The following is a 16564-nucleotide window of genomic DNA, read 5'->3' as shown; positions in this document are numbered from 1 at the left end:
GTTTCTAAATCTGAAAAAGAATACTTTCCCCAATATTGTGTGTGGATGCACAAATACATAGTGAAGGGAAAAAAGGGAATCTGGGAATCTGAGCTGTAAGGCAGTGGCTACACTGGGAGAGGGGGGGTTGTAACATCTGAGTGGGGACCCAGGGGACCCCAACTCAGCCAGGAAGAGTTTGTTTCTCCAAATAAATAGATGGTAAAAACATTAAGGTAATCAACCTTCCCCATAATGTCGACACCCCTTTTCAATATGAACAAGTTAGGGCGGTCACTGCCCAGACATCCCTGAAGACTGAGACAGTAATAGAGAGGGATAGCAACAGGGAAGATAGGATTTAACAAAGGATTATGAATACTGAATCTTTATATAAATACATTTTTTTTTTAGTTTCTAGGGTATTAGAATAGCTGGAAGGAAATAACTGACATGGTGGAACTGTAACCCATAACATTGTTTGAAATTTGCTCTCTACCTACTTCTTGAATTGTACTTTGGAAGTTACCATGTTTCTGTATATATGTTATATTTCACAAAAAATGTAAAAAAAAATCTTAAGGGATAATAAAGGTGTATATGAACGTATAAATGAACTGTAATATCTCAAAATCTGTCTCTGTATTTGAAATAATCATTTTTAAATAACATTTTAAAAACAGATAAATGGGGGAAGATGGAACCAAACAATTGGATACAGAGGAAGGGGGAGGAGGCAGGAGCTTTGTGGGACTTTGTGGGGCAGGGACCGGGCTGGTGCTTTGTTTTCTTCCAAACCACCCACCCAGCCATAGGGTAGATACATATAAAGTCCCAGGAAAAGAAAAGGGGAGGGGAGGGCATGGGTGAGGGATGGAATGGGAGGGTGGGATGAGGCGGTGGGATGAAAGGATAAACCAGGGAGGGGTGGGATAAGGGGGTGGATGGAGACGGGATGAGGGGGTAGGACGGGAGGGTTGACTGAGGGGACAGCAGTAGAAGACTGGAGAAAAGAGTAGTGCTGCATTCGGGGCTGGGACACTGTCAAGATCTTGTCATTACCCCCAGTCAGGGACGCTCTGCAAACCTGGGGAAGCCCAAGTCCTCAGGAAGCAGGAAGGTAACAAAAGTCATCTTGGACTTCCCCTTTACCCAGCTCCAGGTGCTGGGTGGGGTGGCTTAGAAGGCAGGAAGGGAGGGGGCTAAGGTGAACAAGCCCGGAAGGAGAAAGGGAGAAAGACAAAGTGAGTCGGGGGGAGTGGGGCGGAGATGGGCCTTGGATGATCCCTATGCAAGTAGAGTTCCAGAACCGTAAGGCTTGGAGGTTCCCACACAAAGTACATTTCTGGAACCCATCCACCACTCAGTCTGCTGGGACCCCGGGGGTGGAAGTCTCCGAAGTGGTCCTTGGGAGGCGGCTAGACCCAAAGAGGGTCTCGCAGCACTCCCCATCCCAGAGCAGGGAGACGGCGGCTGGCAAGAAGGAGCTGGTGGGGAGAGGAGGAGCTTACCCTTTTAGGTTGTCAGAGAAAGGCCAGGATCCACCAGGCATCACTCAGTTGCTGTGAAATCTGTCTTGGGAATCTTTGCTACTCAGACTAGAGAAATTTGGAACCTTGTTTGCTTTTTGGATGAATTTCAGAGACTGTCAAATCTTATTCAAAACATCTACTTAACAAAATGTTTATTGACCACCTGCTGTGTGCCAGCCTTCATGGAAAGAATATTTGGGGGGGGGGGGCTTGAATAAAAATGTAAATCAATATATAAAAAACTTTCAGGTGGCGATAAGGGCCATGAAGAAAATGTTTGATGCATTTAACAAACACATTCAAAGGCTTCCCATATGCCAGGCATATAAGTTCTTAAAACTCCACAGGCCAAAAGAGAATTCCCAACTTCCCACACCTTCTCCAAACCTGCTCCACCAGCTTCCCACCCACCCTGGACCCCATGACTCTCCTCGCCTCTGTAAAAGTCACTATCACCCTTCCACTTACTGCAGACAAAAAAAAAAAAAAAAAAAAAAAAATCCAGGAGTACAGAGAAATTTTGTGGCTTGGTAGAAAAGCAGAGCACCTCCTTAGGTTATCAGATTCTGGTCCAGATCATTTTCTTTGCACTAGCCCCCATCCCCTATGGCAATAGTCTTTTCAAGTAAAGCCTCTCCTTACCCAAGCCTGGATTTGTTTTTAATTGGCAGAGTTAACCCTTTCCCTTCAAAATCAAGCTGTGAGAATATCCTGCCAGCTCTTCCTCCAAATATATCCCAAATTCATCCATTTTGCTCTCTCCTCATTGCCACCCACCCTGATCCAAGCCACTGTCACTGCTCGCGGCCCTCTACTTCCTCTTTACCTCACTACAATTCATTCAACGGATGGCCACAGAAGATCTTTTTAAATGCAAAACAGAAAACTAATCTTTGGAGAAGCAGAAAAGAGCTCAGAACCGTGGGGGGAAGTGGGGACATAGACTGGGAAGGAGGAAGAGGGTGCCTTCTGAAGTGAAGGTCAACTTCTGCATCTTCGTAGGGATTTGGGTAGCACAGATGTATGCATTTGTGGAAAGTCATCTAATAATACACTGAAGATTGTTGCATTTCATTGTACGTAAATTTATCTCCGGGGAAAAAAAAGGGGACCTGTACCCAAATACTGAACTCCAGCTGGTGATGTGCATGTTTAGGAGTGAAGTGTCTGCAACTGATTTTGAAACGCACCCCCCCCAAATTAAGATGAATGATCCAGTTGTTCAGACTGGCGTTGGTTCAAATCCCAGCTCCACTGCTCCTTAGCCGTCTGATCTAGGGCCTCCGATTCTTTGACGTTGAGATGAGTTTGTGGTGAAAATGTAAGACCCTGGAGGACTAGGCTCAAAGACCACACATGCACACACGAATGCGCACCCCAATTACAAAGAGGAGCGGGAGGGAGGAAGGCGCTGGGGGCTGGGGCGCTGGGTCACCGCCCGGCGAGGGGCGGAGCCGCCCGGGTGGGCAGGCGGCCAGGGCGAAGGCCCGGGTTTTCAGGTTCCTCCCGATGGCCCCCGCCCTGCCAGGGGCCCAGCCCGCTGTCTCCACCCCACAGCCCCGCGCAAACCTGCCGGACCTGCGAGACATCCATTCGCCGCGAATCCTCGACCCCAGGCGGCGGCAGTGGTCTGGGTGAAGTCCGGAGGCGGGGGAAAAATGTTCAGCCGCCTGGCAGGGGGAGGGGGTTAACTGTCCCACCCACCTCCGCCTGATTTCGGTGAGGAGGGTGCCGCCTGGCTCCCGTGCCTAAATGGTCCAAGCGCGTGGAGAGTCTGGGAACTAGAAGGAGTGACCCGCCGAGATGGAGCTGGTCGGCACCTGGGCGCAGCTGCTCCTGCTCCTGCTGCTGCTGTTGCTGCTTCTGGCGCGGGCGTTGCCCGGGACCCGCACCCGAGGCCAACTGCCCCCCGGGCCCACGCCGCTGCCGCTGCTGGGGAACCTCCTGCAGCTCCGGCCCGGGGCGCTGTACTCCAGCCTCCTGCAGGTGTGCAGCCAGGAGCAGGCAGGGACAAGGGTCCAGGGCAGAGAGGGGATGGGGTCCCAGGGTAAAGGGCTAAAGCTGCCCTGAGAGGGGGTGGAGGAGGGGTCCAAGGCAGGGAAGGCAGGGGTTCCTCCTGGGGTGGGAGCACAGGGCCAGGAGGGGCAGGGGCCTCTGCCCACAGAACGCCGGGAAGGTAGCTGGGGCGAGGGGTGGAAGTGGAGAGGCATGGAGTCCTGACGCAGAAGAGAAGCTGATGAAGGTGGGCTTGCCTCAGGGGGAGATAGGGGGTGAAGCATCCCGAGGAGGGGGTGGAGATGTCTGGGAACAGAGAAGAAAAGGGGGAGGGGTCCCAGCCAGAGAAGAGGCTGGAGAGCTCCAGGATCAGAGGAGAGCTGAAGATGTTGGGGTACCAGGGGTTCCAGGCTGAGAGAATCTGCCAGGGGTGGTGGTAGCGGTGGAGCTCAGCTGTGAGGGAGCTGGAAGTTCCAGGGAAAGAGAAGTGAAAGAGACCAAGAAAGAGCTGAGAGAGAGAAAAAAAATTGGGGGGCAAAAAACTTCAGCTGCCCATTTTTGCTGTTATTTGTAGGGGTGGGAGGGGGGTTGTCCTAGGGTCAGAGTTTAGGGCTCTGCAGGAGGTAAGGGGGTGGGGGCTGGAGGTTGTGTTGATGAAGGAGCTTGGGGGATCTCTGGTAAGGAGGCCTGGGACCCCAGTGAAAAAAAAGAACTGAGCCTCCTAAGGGGGCTACTTCTGCCGGGGGAGGGGGCGATGACAGAGGGAGACTCCTTGTAGACGGAGTGGAAGCCAGATCTTCCCTGGGCAGAAGGAGGCTGCAGCCCACCCCCCCAACACCCACCCCATCTCCCCCGTTGCCCCAGCTGAGTAAGAAGTATGGACAAGTGTTCACGGTGTACCTGGGGCCCCGGCGACACGTGGTGGTCCTTGTTGGCCACGAAGCCGTGCGCGAGGCTCTGGGAGGCCACGCCGAGGAGTTCAGCGGCCGCGGGCTGTTGGCGACCCTGCACGGGACCTTCGACGGCCATGGTGAGTCGTGGGGGGAGCTGGGGGCCGGGGCCTTCGCTCAGAGCCCGCCACCACCTGCTGGCATGTGACCTTCGCACGGGATCAGTGTCTCCTCTGGGCAGTGAAATGGGAATGGGGTGCGACCCCGAGGACTGCATGAGGGTGGGGTCAGGCACCTATAAGTGTTTGGCAATTGCCACGTGCTGGCACTGTCGTCACTGCTCTGGCAAGGCCCTGAGGCTTCCAGAGGCAGAGGGGGACTTCGAAGCTGCCCCCAGGAACTGTTAGGCCAACACGCAGAATATAAAAACTGTATTCCCTGTGCTACGACTAAAAGCAGAAAGTCCAAGTGGGACCAGGAACTGAGCAGTGACTAGGCCACCCCAGCCCTGCTGTCCCAACCACCTAGGTCCATGGGGAGACGTGGTGGCAGTCCAGGGGATCAGGGCCAGAACAGGGGAGGCACGAAAAAGAAAAGAAAAACTAGTTCATTCAAATTTCCACTGTGCCTGTCCCTGTTCTGGGTGCTGGGGACACGGAAGTGACAATGACAGGTGCGGTGCCGTCTCTTACTGTGGGAGAGAAGACTCATCCTGAGGCGGTGGAAGGGGGAGTAAAATTGCTGAGCAAGGTGCAGCTTTGAGGGCCGGACACAGGCCCGGGGACAGAGACCTGCAGTGTGGGAGCCCCCCAGGCAGAGGCAACGGGGCAAAGGCTTGGAGGGGCCCTATGGCATCTTTGAGGAAGCGAGAGCAGCTGAGCGGGGTTGTGGCGGGATGAGTAATGCAGCTGGAGAGGGAGAAGTCGGTGGGAGCCGGCCACGCTGGGCCCGTGAGTCACGCACATTGTTTTCCTGGAAGCGGTGGGTTTTAGGCCGGGAAGGGCTGTGTGGAGGGGTCAAAACTGAAGGAGACTGGGAACCCGGGGAGAGGATGGGGCGGCACCAGGGGAGGGTCCCTCGGGAGGCAGGAGTGGTGGTCGGGGGAGAGAAGCTTAGCAAGCCAAGGGGACAGGCCCTGGGGCTGCTGGGAGAGGCATCTGGGGGCTCTGGCCAGGGGACAGGGGGTAGCGGGCTGAGACGAGGATGGGGAGGGGGGTTGCAGAGTCACCGGAGATGCTGAGGTCATTTGGGGACACCCACCAGGAGGCCTGTAGGGGCCACTCCAGGCAGGGACGCCCAGCTAGGAACACGGGAAGGCTCTGTCCAGAGCAGGGCTCAGATCAGACAGGGCTGCATAGCCCCAGCTCCCAGCTTTTCGGGAGAATGTCACCCTCTGACCCCGGGTCAGAGGATGGAGGAGCCAGGGTGGGTTGTGCATTTTCACAACCTGGGCTGGCTGGGTGTAGAGCCTGGAGAGACCCCCACGGGGCTCCTCCCTGGGAGGAAGGGGCCAGCCCCTCCCAGACACCAGCCTTCTCCACAGGGGTTTTCTTCGCCAATGGGGGGCGCTGGCGGCAGCTGAGGAGGTTCACCACCCTGGCTCTGCGGGACCTGGGCATGGGGAGGCGGGAAGGCGAGGAGCTGATCCAGGCTGAGGCCCGGCGCCTGGTGGAGGCCCTCCAGGAGACGCAAGGTCAGTGGGAGCCAGCCAGGTGGAGGCCCTGCAGCCCCCCAAGGGACCCACGGGGAAGTGGAGGGGAGGCCTCGGACCCAAGGCCTGAGCTGGGGGTTTTATTCACCTTCACCCTGTGTCTGTCTACTTTCTTGTCTGTCTGTCTCTCACTGACTTTTGACTCTTTTTCTCTCTTTGTCTATCTGTCTCCCTGCTGTCCCTCTCCTCGTCTGTCATGCTGTCTGACTCTCTCCTTATCTGTCTGTCATGCTGTCTGTCTGTCTCTGGTCGTGTCCCGCGTACACTCTGTATCTGTAGGTTGACTCCCGCCTCCCGGTCCACTCCCCTCTGCCAGTCTCCTTCACAGCCCCCTCCCTGCCCTCCCAGGGCGGCCCTTCGACCCCTCCCTGCTGCTGGCCCAGGCCACCTCCAACATCGTCTGCTCCCTCGTCTTTGGCCTCCGCTTCCCCTATGCGGATGAGGAGTTCCAGGCTGTGGTCCGAGCTGCTGGCGGCACTCTGCTGGGGATAAGCTCCCCGTGGGGCCAGGTAAGTGGGTGGGACTCCTTCCTCACCTCTTTCCAGTAACCCCCAGAGCATCCCTTCTGTCCCACCTGCAGGGCCAGGCCCCCCCCGCCGAGAACCAGCCGTCTTTCTCCCCGCAGACCTACGAGATGTTCTCCTGGCTTCTGCAGCCCCTACCAGGCACCCAGGCGCAGCTCCTCAGCCACGTGGGCACCCTGGCTGCCTTCGCCGTCCAGCAGGTGCTGCGGCACCAGGCGAGCCTGGACATCTCGGGCCCCGCACGCGACGTCGTCGATGCCTTCCTGCTGAAGATGGCGCAGGTGGGCGGAGGTCGGGGGCTGGTGGCCTGGCTTGCCCTTGGCCGGGCAGAGCTGGGGGATCTCTGCCTGGTACCGCTCACCATCTCTCTGTGTTTGTTTATCTCTGCATGAGTGTGTGTGCGACAGTGTGTTGTCTGTGTGAGTGTGTGTCTAAGTGTGTCGTCTGTGTGTGTGGGCATATGGTGTGTGTTCATCTGTCTGTCTCTTTCAGTGCCTTGTTCTCACCGCCTCTCCCCACCCCCAGCCCCCACCTCAATTGTGCTTGAGTGTTGGGGTCTCTGTCCCCTTTCTCCTCCCTCCAGTCCCCCGTGTCCCACCACCAGCAATTCCCATGATCACCTCCCCCACCCACACAGGACATTTTATGAGAATTAAAATCATTTATTATGAAGATATCAAATTATATTCATTAGTACATACTCTCATATGTTAATTATGGGAGAGCAATTATTATTGGATGAGAAAATTAGCATTAAGGGGGCTCCTACAGAAAACAACTCATTTTGAATTGTACAAATTTTGCAGTTTGGGGAGATATTCAGGGACACATCCTTTGAACAAATGCAGCTGCCCTCCTCATGAAGAGAGAGAACGGTTTTCCTAATCCTGTGGTCCCAAGTCTTTTCTCTTTCAGTTTTTAAAATAAAACATTTGAGAAGTAATATCAAGAACTCACTTCCCAACCTTCCCAGGCATTATTTAGACTCCCCAGGAAAGCTTTAACTTGCCGTGCTGCACCCCAAGCCTGGTTGCCCTGGCCTCTTCTCCCCGCAGCCTGTGTTCTCTGAGCCCTTCTGCCTGGTTTCTCCCAGGAAGAAAAAGACCCAGACACAGAATTCACTGAGAAGAATTTGCTGATGACCGTCATTTATCTGCTGTTCGCGGGAACGGTGACGGTCAGCGCCACAGTCCGCTATGCCCTCCTGCTGCTGCTGAAATACCCTCAGGTTCATGGTAGGGCCGTTTCCACCAGCCAGGTCCTGGGATTTGCTGGGAGGGGAAGAGGATGATCGGGCAGAGGGACGGCCGGAGCCAGATCCTGGAGGCGAGAACCAGCGTGGGGCTCAGGGTGTCTGCGGAGTGAGAAGTCGGGGGGCGGGGCGGCGGGTGGCAGTGTGAGGTGGGGCGAGACAGGAGGCAGGAGACGGCTGGCTGCCAGGGTTGGCTCACACAGGCCCTCGTCACCTCGGTACTGTTTTGTGCCTGGTTCTTAGCCGTGAGGAGCCACAGAAAAAACCTCGAGCAGGGGAGGGCAGGGCCAAAATTTGCATTTTGGAAAAATCCCTCTGGCCGCCCTGCAGAGGTGGATTGCAGGGAGTGGGAGTGGAAGCTGGAAGCCCAGGGAGGCAGATGGGACAGGGTCCCCACAGGAGAGGAGCAGCGGGGGGAAGGAGGGGGTAGCTGCGGGAAGGGTGCTCTCAGATGGCTGAGGGGCAATGTCGGGGAGAATGACAGGGCAGTGGGACTCAGGGCTCTGGGGGATTGTCGGACCACCCTGATGTTGGGGGGACAGGAGAGAGGAGGAGCTGGTTTCAGGGGAGACAATGAGGCTGGTTGGGGACGATTCAAGTGGGACGAGCCTGAGGGACACCTGGGGGAAAACATCCAGGAGGCCGTGAGACTAGCTGGGACAAGACTAAGGATGAAAACAAATGGGGATGTCAGAGCAGGGCTGGAAACTGAAGCCACAAGGGTGAGGGAGGGCCAGGCCAAGCCCTGGTCTTGGCCATCTCAGGGCCAATCAGCTGTGTTAAATGCTGTCAAGGAGGTGGGTGCACTGCCCCAAAAGATGGGATTTGGGGCCTGGTGGAGTGGACTCCACTGTGACTTCAAACAAGTGACTCTGGCTCTCTCATCTGAGAAATGGGGATAGATAAAGGTACCTGTCTGGCAGGGTTGCTGTGGGAATTAGGGCATGATAGATTAAATGCCCAGCACCCAGGATGTGGGGGGCCCAGGCTCAGCGAGGGCTGGGGCTGTGGGGGGCTCCCCTTGCCAGCCTGCTGGCCTCACCCCAAACCACGGTCACTCAACAAGACAGTCAGGGCTGGGGCTCCCGAGGGAAGGAGCACCACACACCCCCTCCTTTCTCCTTAACATCCTGCAGCGCGTATCCAGGAGGAGCTGGCGCGGGAGCTGGGGCCCGGCCGGACGCCAGGCTTGGGGGACCGCACCCGCCTCCCGTACACAGACGCGGTCCTGCACGAGGCTCAGCGGCTGCTGGCGCTGGTGCCCATGGGCGTGCCCCGTGCCCTCACACAGACCACCTGCTTCCGGGGGTACACCCTGCCCCAGGTGGGTACGCAGGCAGACCCCCAGCTCCTGCCCAGTGTTGTCTGTGTCCAGAGACCTGAGTCTGTTGGCGTCTCTGTTTCTCCTGGACTTTTTCTCTCTCTTCCTCCTTCTCTCTCTCTCTCTCTCTCTCTCTCTCTCTCTCTCTCTCTCTCTCTCTCACACTCTCTCTCTCTCTCTCTCTCTCTCTCTCTCGCCTCCCTCTCTTTGTTGCTCTCACCCTTTGCCTCGCAGGCACCCTAATTCTACCCCCTTCCGAGGTGGTTGGGATCCTGTGATGAAGTGACAGGCCAGGAAGCAATTTGAGAACTGAGACGCGAGTCCAGAGCTCACTCCTCAGCCCCTGCTGCGGACACACACATGCACACACGCACACACACACGCACGCACGCACACACACGCACACACACTCCCTTCCTGCTCCTTCATTCCAGGAACAGCTTCACAACAGCACCACCAGGGGGCGATGTCTCCCCAGAAACTGGAAGCGCCTCGGACCCACCTCAGGGTGGAATCAAACCCGCGGCAGTTAGAATCGGGTTCTGCCATTTTCTAGCTGGAACCCTGGGCACATAACTTCACCCTTTGAGCATCAATATCCCCCTCTCTAAATTGGGAGCGATAAAAGTACCAAATGGGGTTTTAAGCAATCAATGAGATAATGCTTGTAAAGCACCCACTCTGCTGCTGGTACAGGATGGGGGCAGGGGGCGGGGTCTGCATATAAGGCAGCAGCAGCCATTGCTAGTGTAACTACAGATATTGATAAAAATAACAGCTGGTGACAATAATTGAGGTCCTGCCCTGTGCCGGGTACTATTTTAAATACATTACATATGTATGACCCTTATTTAAATCTGCAAAGCAACCCTATACCATTTTTGTGCCCATTTTAAAGATGAAGAAACTGAGGCTGAGGAAGATTCGAAAATCTGTCAAGGTCACCCAGCCTGCAAGGAGTGGAAGCAGAGTTTGAACCCAGAGCCTGTACTTTAACCACAGTCTGCCTCTTTCTGATTTTAAGAGCAGTAACAGGGTGGGGTCTTCTGGAGACACCTCACATTCCCACCTCCCGTGCTAACCAAAGTCCCTAGCAGAGAAGGTTCTCTCCCCTTCTCATCTGCTCCCACCTTCATCCTCCACCTTACAGCCCTGGGAACGTGGCAGTTCTTGTCTGGTCGAGAGGGGCTTCCACTCTCCCCAAACCTGGGCGGGGGAGCCTTCACGGATGGCTCCCACCCACCCCCTCGCCACCACTCGCGGAAGACCACAGTGGGAGAAGCTGGCTCTGAACCAGGTGGCATAGGGCAGACACAGCTGAATCATAGCAAAACTCCAAAGTTGAAATTTAAAAAAATATTTTTTTAAGTAAAAATACCAAGCTCTGCCATGTCCAGTTACTTTGGGCAAGTTGCTTAAATTCTCTGGGCCTGTTTTCCCATCTTTAACCTGGGGATGATATTAGTTCCTACCTCCTCTGCTTGTTAAAAAGATTCAGTGAGTTAGTGTGTGTGTGCATGTGTGTGTGTGTGTAAAACATACATTTTACGTATGAGACAATATAAAGTACCGGCCTGTAATAAGCACTCAATAGATGCTGGGGCAGTCGTTACGTTTTGGGAACGGGTATCCCTGTGCTCTGGAGTCACATGTGCTGCCCGGGCACTGAATGGACTGGGGAGATGAGGGAGAGCTGTGGGTTTATTTTTTTTTTTTCTTTTCAGGGCACGGAGGTCTTTCCCCTCCTTGGCTCCGTCCTGCATGACCCTGAGGTCTTCGAGCAGCCAGAGTTGTTCAACCCAGGCCGTTTCCTCGACAAGGACGGACGGTTCAAGAAGCACGAGGCGTTCCTGCCCTTCTCCTTAGGTATCTGCAGGGCCCAGTCCAGGCTGGCTCTGGGCGTCTGCACCTGCTGGGGGCCCCTTCCCCAGACCCCCACCCGCCATCACACCTCCCCTGCACCCCCTGCTGCCCACCTTTCCTTCTGTGCACCTGGGTGTGAGGAGATCCGGCTCAGCCCCGTCTCCCTCTCTCTCCAGGGAAGCGTGTCTGCCTCGGGGAGGGCCTGGCGAGAGCAGAGCTCTTTGTCCTCTTCACCGCCATCCTGCAGGCCTTCTCCCTGGACAGCCCCTGCCCGCCAGCTGCCCTGGGCCTCCAGCCAGCTGTCAGCGGCTTTGCCAACATCCCCCCAGCCTACCAGCTGCAGGTCCAGCCTCGCTGACCTCCACTCCACACGTGTGGACCAGGGGGAGCCACGGGGGTGCCGGCTGCCACGGGCGTGGACATGCATTCTCCAGAGCCGTGCGTCTGCACAGCAGGCAGCCACATGCACACACCTGTAGCTGCTTTCTAGAGTCAGACACCCGATTCACAGCATAGCCGTCCACAGGGCTGACAGAGGGCCACGCTCACCCGGCCCACGACACACAAAGCCACACACCCACGCGGAGCCACTCAACCGTGGGAACCCGGCCACCCAGCACTCTGCAGGGATCAGCTCACCGTCGGGAGTCGCGACCACGTGCCCAGGGGACCCACCAACTCACACCCGGTGCCCCTGGACTCATGGCCCACACGTGGACACTGGGCTGCCACCTTCCCGAGTCACGGCCACGCGTGAACACGGCCCACGCCCCCTCCTCATTCATCAAATGTATTGAGGGCCACCGTCTCCGGGAGCCTGGCTCAAGAAAGAGCAGCACACGCCCTTCCCAGCTCATGTCACTGAACGTTCCTCCCACTGAGGCACACCACTCACGGACACATGGACACATCTTTAGCCCTCAAGGACATCCTGCTCCCCCAGTTCTCCCAAACACAAACACGTCCTCAGTCTGCAGTTGTGCTTCCAGTGAACCCACTGAACTTGGCCACACAGGGGCCCTCAGGGCGGAGGAGCCCCCCCACCCCACCCTGGCTTCTGTAACCATGCTGAAAGCCTCCTCTCCCCCTGCAAGCACACTGACCCCCCGGCTCAAAGTCCAAGCCCCAGCTGGACCCAGTGGAAGGGGCTCAGCGGGCCGAAGAAGAGGCTCCGTCTGGCCTGGTCACTTGAAACTCCCGTTTTGCAATAAAACAGTTTCTTTCTGGCCCACTTGTGGGTTTGTGACTCTGTCCGAAACCCCTCCCAGTCCCCCCTCCCAAGGCCGGGCAGGAGCCGAAAAACACGGCTCCCACCCACCCCGGTTGTTGACATCAGCACCAGATGTGCAGCTGGGTGTGGGGGCCAAGGGGGTGGGTCGGGCTGGGGCCCTGAGGTGGGAAGGGGGCGCAGGGAGGTCTGCAGCACCAGAGCACCCCCTTCCTCACCGAAGCCGGGCTCTGGGAACTCCCTGAATCTGAAAACAGGCTCCGGTGACAAACAGACCCTCACCTCACAGCCCCGCTTCGTGTTCCTACCACCACCCTTTTCTTCCCAGCCTTCTCTCATCCAGGAAACTAGAGGCGTCTTTTTATTTCTTAATTATTTAGTATGGCAATTTCCAAACACACCCCAAGGTAGAGAGAACAGCCCAATGACCCCCCCAGGTGCCCATCACCCACCCACCATTCAGTTAACCATCCACTTCCTGTTATTTTTATTTCATCTGTCCCTTTATTTCACCTATCACATTTTAAAAATCACTTTCAAGCAAATTCCAGAATATAATCAATATGCTCTAACAGCTAAAAACATTTTGCCCCTGACATATTATGATGAAAGTTTTCAAACGCACAGAAAAGTTGAAGGCGTTTATGGGGGACACTCATGTGCTCCCAGATTCTCCCACTGGCTTTTTTTTTTTTTTTAATTCAGTTTTATTGAGATATGTTCACATACCATACAATCATCCATGGTATACAATCCAGTGTTCACAGTACTATCATATGGTTATGCATTCATCACTCCAATCTATTTTTGAACATTTTCCTTACACCAGAAAGAATAAGAATAAAAAATAAAAGTAAAAAAGAACACCCAAATCATCCCCCCATTCCACTCTATTTTTCGTTTCGTTTTTGTCCCCATTTTTCTATTCATCCATCCATACCCTGGATAAAGGGAATGCAATTCAAAAGGTTTTCATGATCACACAGTTACCCCTTGTAAGCTACATTGTTACACAATCATCTTCAAGAGTCAAAGCTACTGGGTTGGAGTTTGATAGTTTCAGGTATTTACTTCTAGCTACTCCAATGCATTAAAACCTAAAAAGTATTATCTATGTAGTGCGTAAGAATGTCCACCAGAGTGACCTCTCGACTCCATTTGAAATCTTTCAGCCACTGAAGCTTTATTTCTTTCATTTTGCTTCCCCCTTTTGGTCAAGAAGATGTTCTCAATCCCATGATGCCGGGTCTAGATTCATCCCCAGGAGTCATATCCTGCGTTGCCAGGGAGATTTACACCCCTGGGAGTCAGGTCCCACGTAGGGGGGAGGGCAGTGAGATCACCTGTCGAGGTGGCTTAGCTAGAGAGAGAGAGGGCCACATCTGAGCAACAAAGAGGCACTCAAGGGGAGACTCTCAGGCACAGTTATAAGCAGGTTTAGCCTCTCCTTTGCAGTAACAAGCTTCATAGGGGCAAGCCCCAAGTTAGAGGCTCAGCATACCAAGCCGTCAGTCCCCAATGTTTGTGAGAACATCAGTAACAATCCCCCCTGGCCATTTTGCTACACTGCTACGTCAATGCCACTTCCCCTAAATATTTGGGCAATCCATTTATCATTAGCTCAGGTTGACTTGCAAAATCAAAACTACGTACCTACGTACCATCACGCCCATCACAGCTGACAATTCTGTAATAGCAAATACAAATATGTGAATACAAAGATAGTGTCCTCACTGGCCTCATAATGTATTTTAGAGGTGACTTGTTCAAATCAGGGTGCAAAGACAGGTCCGGCACACAGTGCCCTTATCTGAATATCAGTCAAGTTTTTTGAATCGGCTCCCCATCCTTTTTAATTTTTGTTTATTTTATCCTTTTTCCCCACCCCCTCCTTTTTAATACTATTTCTTGGGAAATAAAAACAGTCATTTGCCATCTACGCAATATGTATGCTCTCATATTCTGGATTTGGCTGACAGCATCTCTATGGTGTTAAGATGTCCCTCCATTCCCAGGACCTTCTGGAAACTGGGAATTGCCCAATAGATGCCAGATCCCTTATTGCACCACATTGCAATATCACGTCCACGGTTTGGGATGCTGAAGCTCTGTGTCCAGGTCCCGATCACAAAACAAGGAGGGTCCCCATCAACCTTTCACTTTCTGGCCTTAGTGGAGGGATCCTTTAAAAATATAAATCAAACCAGTTCTCTCCCCTGCTCAAAGATCTCCCCCACTGCCCCCTCCTCTTCATGGCTCCCATCAAGCTAGAAGAAAGGCCAAAGTCTTCTCCAGCCTAGGACCCTACACGATGTGGTCTCTGATCTCACCTCCCCCTTCCCCCCCCTTCATCTGCTCCAGCCACAGAGTCTTCCCGCAGTTCCTGCCTCTGGGCCTTTGCACTGGCTGATCCCTCTGCCAGGAACACTCTTCCCCACAGGGCTCGCTTCCTGATTTACTTTAGATCCCAATCTGACCACCCTCTCCCCATCCTGCCCCCTGCTTTATTTTTCTTCACTGCCCATCTCACCCCCTGGTGAATATGCATTTGATTGTCACCTCTCTTCCCCTTGGAATGTGGAATCCCCAGCAGATTCACACAAGTGAAGAGAGACTGTTGTACATATGGGCACCCCCCGAAAATGCCAAGATTATTAATTCATGGCAGGCCTTTTACAAGGGTGGTGGGGATGGAGATAAACCTGGTCCCTGCCCTCCCAGCGCCCACAGGCCCGTGGGAGGGGACAGACACGAAACACATAATCACACCAGTAAATGTGTAATGACGACACATGCAGTGTTGCCAAAGAAGAGGACAGAGAGTAAGTGAGCAACATGCGACCCAGATCAGACCTGGGTGGGGGGCAGGGCAGCTGCTCTGCGAGTTGGCGGGGAGGCTCTGAGGCCTGGGAGGAGGCTCTTTACGTCAGGAAGTGAAAGAAGCCTGGGGAGGGAGGGTCCAGTGGAGATAAGGGGGGGCTTACAGGCTTCAGTAATGAGTTTGGGGGATTGTCTTGGAAGGTTAGGTCAAGAGAAGGGAAGGGTTTGATTGGGGATTGAGAAACATGGCCCTGCCTGGGAGACAGCCTGGAGAAGGGGAGGTAGACCACCGGGTCAGAGCAGGAACCCCAGAAGCGGGCACTGGGAAGGGGTGTGGTGGGGGGGAGGTTTGTGAAGCTGAATCCACGGGACTTGGGAACTGACTGCAGGGTGGAGGGCTGCCCAGGAGGGCCCCGGGGGTCAGTCTTGGGTGGCAAGATGGATGAGACAGCTCAGTGAGGCCAGATCCGAGAGCCTGGGCGCTTACCCGTGGGAAGTGAGGGGCCACGGTTCAGCAGGGAAGCAACAGCCCTGCGACTCTGAGTTTCAGAAACAGCCCCTCCAACTGCAGAACAGGAGATGGGGTGGAGGGCACAAAAGTCGAGGACAGGGTGGGCACCCAGCCAGGAGAGGATGGGGCTGGACCCCTGGGGCTGGGGAGAAGGGGGCAGGCGAGAGGGCATTGGAGGTGAAATGGGTAGGACTTTGGGGTGAGGGGTAGAGGTGCCCCTATCCAGGCAGTCGAGGCTGGGGAGCACCCAGCCTGCTCTTGCACAGACCCTGTGTGCAAGACACGGGGACACAGATGACATGCACCAGCGCCAACACAACCCCATTGTCAGGACACACAACCCCGCCAGAGCCAGACAGCAATGGAGAGCAGAGACCACCAGAGCTGAGCTGTTGAAACCATCGGGGCCTTGTCAGAGCCGACCCCGCTTGCTAAGGACGGCCAGTGCCCTGGCTGGGTCATCCTCCCGCTCTCCCGCTGAGGTGGGGGGGCATCTCTGTTTATTCCCATTTTACAGATGAGTAAGCTGAGGCCCGGGGAGGCCAGACACTTGCCTGAGGTCTTGCAGTGGGTTAGTGGTAGAGCTGGGGTTCTGACCCCGGTCTGGGGGATGCCAAGGCTCTGGCCTTGACCAGCAGGCCAGACTGCCCCAGGGATTCCACCTTCCCACAAGGGCCTGGTTCTAGGCAAAGCAGGGTGCACGGAGGTGTTCTGAGGGACAGGCCCGGAGAGGATGCAGACATCACCCCCTGGAGCCCCTGAAGCCCCCAGAGCCTGAATTCCTGTTGTAACCCTGGCCCAGTAACCCCCAGCAAATCTGGGACCCTGCCCACCCCAGCCCCTGCCCGGGGTTCTCTCTGCTCCATCACACTGTTGGGGAGGCCTGCACCGAGGGGATGGGATGGGATCTGATGGAGCCAAGAGGCCACCATTGCAGT

General features: G+C 55.1%; 1 protein-coding gene across 3 annotated transcripts; it reads left to right on the top strand.

Annotated features, from left to right (window-relative positions):
- Positions 1 to 2999: 2999 nt before the first annotated feature.
- Positions 3000 to 12298, top strand: LOC119521757 (cytochrome P450 2S1). Of its 3 annotated transcripts, none has more exons than XM_037820386.1 (9): positions 3000 to 3497; positions 4371 to 4536; positions 5940 to 6089; positions 6456 to 6616; positions 6733 to 6912; positions 7725 to 7859; positions 9020 to 9207; positions 10929 to 11070; positions 11244 to 11386. In XM_037820386.1, exons 1-8 carry the CDS (start codon positions 3315 to 3317, stop codon positions 11068 to 11070), a joined length of 1305 nt encoding a protein of 434 aa, XP_037676314.1. In that variant the 5' UTR covers positions 3000 to 3314; the 3' UTR covers positions 11244 to 11386. The 3 variants fall into 3 exon arrangements, with proteins under 3 accessions (XP_037676314.1, XP_037676313.1, XP_037676312.1); XM_037820385.1 differs by having other exon boundaries at positions 3001 to 3497; positions 6546 to 6616; positions 7725 to 7866; positions 11244 to 12298; XM_037820384.1 differs by having other exon boundaries at positions 3001 to 3497; positions 7725 to 7866; positions 11244 to 12298.
- The last annotated feature ends 4266 nt before the right edge of the window (positions 12299 to 16564 follow it).

This window comes from Choloepus didactylus, chromosome 27 (assembly GCF_015220235.1).
Source record: "Choloepus didactylus isolate mChoDid1 chromosome 27, mChoDid1.pri, whole genome shotgun sequence".
Taxonomy (NCBI): domain Eukaryota; kingdom Metazoa; phylum Chordata; class Mammalia; order Pilosa; family Megalonychidae; genus Choloepus; species Choloepus didactylus.
Note: the sequence above shows the minus strand (reverse complement) of the source record. Positions and strands in the feature narration are given on the sequence as shown.